A 7,265-nucleotide genomic window follows, 5' to 3' on the forward strand; every position below is an offset into this window, starting at 1 on the left:
TCCGGTGGTTGCAGATGATTTACCCAAGGATGTGTCATCAGCGAATAATCTGCTTATACTTATCATATTTTCAGCAATATCATTTACATATATAAGAAATAAGAGAGGACCCAGTACTGACCCTTGGGGCACTCCTGCTGATAGGTTAAGTGAGTTTGATTGACAGGATCTATAAACAACTCTTTGTTTTCTATCTAATAAGTAGCTTTTTAACCAATTCAAAATATTACCTGTTACACCATATTTTTCTAATTTGTACAACAATCCCCTATGCCATACCCTATCAAAAGCTTTCGATAGATCACAAAAGACTATACAACAGTCTTGTTGGTTGTCCAGAGCAGAGACAATACTATGGTAGATTTCCAAAAGTTGGAATACGGTGGAGTGGCCTGGTAAGAACCCTGATTGATATTTGTAAAATAAATTATTGGTGTGAAAGAAGTTATAAATATTCTTAAAAACTAAACGTTCCAACACCTTACTGATACAACTTAGCAGAGATATTGGTCTATAGTTTGAAACCATACTGGGATAATCTTTCTTAAATAAAGATACAACATTTGCTAATTTCCACATACTAGGGAAGCAGTTTTCTGAAAGAGATCTGTTAAAGAGGATACATAAAGGTTTACAGACAGAGGAAGCTGTATTTTTTAGCATCCTATTATTAAATGAGTCTAGACCAACAGCTTTATTTATATCAAGAGTTTTTAAAACGACTTCAACCTCATTCTGATCTATATGAATATCTGTAAGAGAGAAAGTTCGTTGTGGAAAAGGATTTAGGACAGTATTAGGTTCTTCTATTGTTGATATTGATACAAAAAAATTGTTTAGAGCATTAACCTTATCAGAGTCCGAGTATGAGATTGATGAGCTACCATCAGTATTTGTGGATTGTAATGGAGGAATTTCTGATGATGATGACTTCTGTGATATAAGCTGTTTAAACAATTTCCAGTAAAGTTTCTGGTTGTTGATAGATGCATCGGTAATTTTACACTCTATATTATTATAATAGTTTGAAATAGCATGTTTTTTCATATTACTCACCTTGTTCCGTGCTGCTTTGTACATATTATAAAAACTGGAGTTATGAGTAGATTGGGCTTTTTGTCTTAATTTGTCTCTGAGACGAATTAACTTCTTAATGCTGAATCGAACCAAGGTAACATGGATGAATAGTAATTTGTTTATGAGGTATACATTGTTCTATAGGTGTCATTAAAGTTTGTGTAAATATGGAACAAGCTTCATCTATATTTTCTGGACTGTTTATTGTATAATCCCAATCTACATCAGCTATTTTATTGTTTAAATCAGCAAAATATGCATTTTTATATAACCAAATGGTACGGTGAAAAAATGTAGGTTTGCATCTAAAATGTACAGGAATGGATGTATAAGTGGCTCTGTGGTCACTAAGATGTTGATCAACGCTGATAACCCCACTTTCACATGTAGAAAAGGCAGAACTAACCAAGATGGGATCAATAAGGGTAGATGTTGCTTGAGTGACTCTAGTTGGATCTGTAATTAGATTTAACAAGCTGAATGATTCACATATGGTTACAAGAGGATTTGATAATGTTGCAGCGGTGAGGTCACAATTGAGATCACCTACAATTATGATATTATCGCTGATTTCAAGTGATTTTTCAATTGTCCATTCAAAGTTAGCCCAAAAACTGGTGGGTGCATTTGGTGGACGATATATATTGCACAGTAATATATTAAGAGTTGGTGTATCAATTTGCACCCAAATTGCTTCCAGGTTATGATGTTCAAGATCTGTACGTCGTTGGGCCCTAATTGAATCAGCTATATATATCATTACACCTCCCCCAAAGGCATTCCTGTCAGATCTATAGATTTGACTATGATCACTTAAAGGTAGATCGTTATTGGTAACGGTTGCATCTAGGTGTGTTTCTGTAAAACACAAAATATCATAATCGGAAACTAATGCGTACAAATCATCTATTTTGTTTCTAATACTACGAATATTAAGATGTAAAATATCCAGGGTTTTCAGGGCAATAGAAGCATCAGAAGAACTTAACGGTTCAGGGCCAGGGTTTAATTCAACATCTCCTGCAATGATTAATAAAAGTGATAAGATAATGCTATATAAATTAATTTTGTGAATCAGAATACCAAGTTTAGAGACAAGTCTGTGAGCTTGGAATATTATGTTTCTAAGATTTTTGAGAAGCCAGTGTAAAAAGTTTGTATGTATGAAAGATGAATGTTCGTTTGTGTGACAAACCAGGTAAAACATGCCAATAGCCACTCTATGTTGCAATAAGGAATTACCCATTATCTAAATTAAGTAGCACAATAATAAGACAGTGAAATGGTGGCTTGTATACATTGATATGGTACAGGGTGAAAAAAGAAACAACCGTCAACATTGTAGTTAATTCATAATGGAAAAGCATAATATAAACAAAAATAAAGAACCAGGTTATGTACAAAGAATGTAGGAATTCATATTTTCTTGTGTGCACAATACACAAACAGCTAATTAACATCAATTTGCGGAAAATAATTGTATGCTAAGGAATATACAATACTGGTTAATAAGTTTTTTTTAGGTATTATGGAATTTTATAGTCTACAAGAACTTCTAATCATGCTCAGAGAAATATACTGAGTTGATAAATTATGTTAATGTAATGGCAAATTATATATATACTTTTTTCCAACTGCTTTTACATATATATATGTATAAAAGATTATCTGAACTGTAAACATAGATAGAATTTAAATCAAGAAGAGTTTCAACACTGTAACGGTATGAATCATAAAGAGGAATATATTACTTGCATATACTGGTATCATTATATATGTATATGATGTACATACTTTTTAAATGCAAGTAAGAATGTAAGATTACCTTAACTGTAACATATATTTGGAATAGTTTAGTGAGAAACTGACATACATAACTTGGTTTATAGTACACTTCCATGTGTCTGCAGACAACAACCTATGTTCTTACTCTTTAAAGAGCTTGTCGCTTACACTAAAAATAGAAGCAAGGTGTAAAACTTCCAAATGATTCAGATGGGTGAGTTATGAACTTCCTGTGTAAACTTCCTGTAGAAGTGAAACTAGTCTAAAACCTGCTGTCTGAAGAGGTTTGTATACTAATGACCAATCATTAGCAATCTGTCGGTGAATACATTATCTGGGATGACAAACTCAATGACATATATGTAGGTAGAATATAAGCAATAAGTTAACCATCAATATGAAAGATATTCAACTAGAGTTTTAACAGTCTGTAACACTATAATCATTGTATAGTATTTTCTTGAATTGTTGGAATTTTCACTAGCTGCTACATTATTGCCACATTTGGGTTGATCGAATGTCAATGTCAGAAATGGACATTTAGATACGATTTTTACCTTGCTTGTTGGTCATAGTTCATTTAAGACATGGTTAACCTTGAATGGTTGTAAGTAATTAAGATACATTTCTTGTCATGCCATATGATACAGTTTACCTTACATAGTATGTTGTGTTATATTTTAATTACATTACAGGATATCTGATATATTTAGATACAGTTTACCTTTCATAGTATGTGTTATATTTTAATTACATTACATGATACGTATGGATAAAGTTTTTCTGTAAAGAAACATCAACATACATTTTATTTTTACAAATTGCATTAAGCTGCATTTTTAACTTGCAGGTCATGTTATGATATAAATGAGTTTTTCACATTTGTCATAATGTCAGTTCAATAGGAGGCGAAAGTAGTTGAGCTGATATTGGTTACACATGTTTAGATATCCATAGTTCTGTCACAGTTTGAAAACATAACTCAGACAAATATGAGTTACAGAACAGGTTCACCATAAAGTTCACAGGACACTTCTCTCATGTCGTTTAGTGTGTTGATGCGGAAAAACAAAATTTTCGCGAGATTTAACGAAGATAACTCCATCTCCTGTCCATGTATCGGTACACTTGCCGTCAAATTTCATTTCCTGGCTTTCTTGGCCCAGCTAGCTCTGGTTTTGGATAGGTCCTAATTGATAAATATTTTTTTTACATCTAGGGGCTATTTTGGTTGTGTCAATGGTTTTCAGGTGTTTTTTATTCCTTAGAATTTCAACTTTCAAGTTGTGCGAGATAAACTTTGCAATAATTTGCCTTGGTTTCCCCTCTTGTTTGCGTCCCACACGGTGACTCCTCCCAAGTCCAAACTCTGGAACCTTGGCACCAGTTTCCCTTGCGATGTCCAGAATAATCTTATCAGTGTTTTCACCCTCTATTTCAGGTATGCCGTGTACTCTTATACCATTTCTCCTGCTGTACATTTCAAGGTCATCCATCTTGTTTTCAAGTTCATTTATCCTTTGATCCCTGATTTTTAGTTCATTTAGCTTCAATTTTCTGGTTTACTTTTGAATATACAGCATTGGCAATACTTTCCAGAACCTTTGGATTTTGTAATGCAGAGATAATAGAGTCTACAAGTTCTTTTTTGAGAAATCAATGGCAGCCATATTTAGAAAGTTTATAACAGTGTCTGCACAGTCAGTGAACTCAAGTTCGGATTCTGAGTCACTAGCAGTTTCACTTACTTGTGGTTTTTTTCCTTTTGGTAGACTGAATATCCTTCAGACTGCTTCCACTGGATTTCCTTTTGGAAGGTTTCCCTTTTTTCCTGGGCATGGGTACTCTATGAGAACTGACCACTTGTTAACACAATTTACAATCCACTTGAATCAAAAAGATTGATTGAGATAAGCTGGGAGAATACTGTTTGGTAATTGCTATAGAAAAAAGTGCATATTACATATTTGATGATTAGTCTAAGTAAATGTATAGAGATAGTATGTTATGCCATATGTGACAGCTATGGCGTTCCATATTGTAACGTGGTTTACAATGTTGATTAGACATCAAGCAAGTAAATGTAAACCGATTATTATAAAAATCCACTTTTACTATCGATTCTTTAATTCTTAAACAAAAGTGTCAAATGCCCTGCGCAAATACGAAACAACTGAACGTCAGAACCGGACATACGACCATAGGATGCGCGCGCATACCAACTCCCTCTTTTTCGAATACAAAATAACACATAATGCAACTTATTGTTCTCCGATCCTATCTTTGTTTGTAGAACCAATGGTCACGTTTTACTCGTCACCTGGATGTTCAACCAATTGTACCCACTAAGCAGTATTTCGATCAATCTTTTTCTGCCTGTTCCATCTTCCCATTTCTTTAGGATGTTGGGTACAACTCAGATTTCCCTCTTGGATCTTAACAGGGTTGTGGTCCGGTCTTATTTTAGCAGATTGGTACTGTGCTGACTGTTCAGCGCCCCTCTGCGTCGGAGGCCGTGGAGAGATCGGTGTTTTAAAGATCTATTAGGGCATTCAGGACCTCTCGGTCCAGGACGATACCTACTCCTGACACCTGTCCCCGTGCCCTCTTGGCCCCCGGAATATAAGACAGTTAATAATTTAGAGTCCTCTTTTGTTTAGATCTTCTTTATGATATTTCGGTTTATTTTTTTGAAAAACTGTAATTTGTTTTCAACCGTCTTTAATTAGGTCATGGTCCTGTGGAATTTGCGACTCTAATAGGTAAACAAATGCATAATATTTAGAAGTATTGCTTTTGATATAAGGATATAATATACTTTTTGTTTTGTTTTTGTAATCCCAATTTTACTTTAATGATAAAACTGCATACCACGTGCAATGGAAGTTCCCATCTTCCTCCATTTTCCTCTGGCACTTTTAGGTTCATAACCTTTTTAATCCAATGTTGGTTTTAGAGGACCTGGGATGTGTGCGCGCATCGATTGGCCGTATATCTTGGATTGGAAACGATGTATTTTTTGTATTTTTGCAGTTTACGCGGGGCTTTTGAAACTTCTGTTTGGAAGTTAAAGAACTGGAAGAAGAAGTTGATTTACATAATACTTGAACGTAATTGGTAATTTTATCAGAAATGTAGACTTTACAATAAAAAAAAAACAGTCATAGAATTTAAAAGCACATATTTGTTATTTTCTTTTAGATAATTATATTGTTTTGGAGATATTATTTCCCTTAGTTTTTTTATACATCCAGATAACTCTAACCTCAAAATCCAAACCGTTGCTTACAAAGTGACGATGTGTGCACGGTGTGTGAACGATGTGTGCACGAAGTGCGAACAATAAAAAATTGGACGATCATTCCTTGCGCACATTTGTGCGGACGATCGACGAACGTTGGGCGATAACAATCGTGGTTGGTGTAAATTAAGGAAAGGCTTGACAATATATACGGTTTCGTGTTTGAAGATTAAATTAGATTTTTTAGTATGTTTCTATACTCTAGCTACATCTTTAAGCTTATCTTTCTTTGTCTTTACTTTCTTAAATCTAGAAATGGTGTTTTGTGGGTTTTTCAAACGACCTTAATCGACACGTGTAAATTTACAACACAGTCTCGGCTACACAGGCAAACATTGCCACTTTGTACCTGGACCGTAGTTTACCCCGCCCAGGACACTTACGTAACTCTCCAAGGTGTGAAAACCAGATGAAGGGGAGCTGTCCAGTTGTTTGTATTTTTTTAGATAATTATAACGCTTTGGAGATATTGTTTCACTAGGTTTATTTTATGTATCCAGATAACTCTATCCTCCAAATCCAAACCGGTGCTTCCAAAGTGAAGACCAACCTGCAACGCTTTACTACTTTTAACTGATATGAATTCTAGTTTGCTTTGACAATTACATATCGATGAATAAAATAGATTTTAGAACTACGTAGACTGAGATTCTGGTAAGAACTAACTGAATAGTTTCACTAGTTAGAACAAACTGTATCGTTATACTGATTACCTATTAAACTGATGTAATTAACAACCCGTCATACTTGATATAACTTACTACAGTGTACTTAGAACTGTTACAACGTGAAAGTTTCTTTAATTGTGCAGGCTACGAGGGTGACAACTGCACTGTCAATTAATACTCCGAACACTGTCAACGTGACCTGCCACAACGGAACATGCATCGACATTGTGGCAAACTTTTTATGTAGCTGTTATGCTGGTTACACTGGAGAGTTTTGTGAAGATAATATTGATGACTGCGTAAAAGATGCATGCCAACATGGTGGAACGTGCCGCGATGGGATTGGAAATTACACTTGTTCCTGTGGAAATGGATTAAATGAATTACACTGTGAAAATAATATCGATGATTGCGCAAATGCTACTTGCCTAAAT

At 34.6% G+C, this 7,265-nt stretch overlaps 1 protein-coding gene across 1 annotated transcript in view; it reads left to right on the forward strand.

Annotated features, from left to right (window-relative positions):
• The window catches only part of LOC110461023 (neurogenic locus Notch protein-like), a 65,955-nt gene extending 58,949 nt beyond the window's left edge, over positions 1–7,006 (forward strand). Inside the window, exon 11 of the mRNA XM_021514288.1 lies at positions 6,975–7,006. Within this exon, the coding sequence (XP_021369963.1) occupies positions 6,975–7,006 (32 nt within the window). The remainder of the gene's footprint in view (positions 1–6,974) is intronic.
• Positions 7,007–7,265: the final 259 nt, after the last annotated feature.

This window comes from Mizuhopecten yessoensis, unplaced genomic scaffold (assembly GCF_002113885.1).
Source record: "Mizuhopecten yessoensis strain PY_sf001 unplaced genomic scaffold, ASM211388v2 scaffold10535, whole genome shotgun sequence".
In the NCBI taxonomy this organism is placed as follows: domain Eukaryota; kingdom Metazoa; phylum Mollusca; class Bivalvia; order Pectinida; family Pectinidae; genus Mizuhopecten; species Mizuhopecten yessoensis.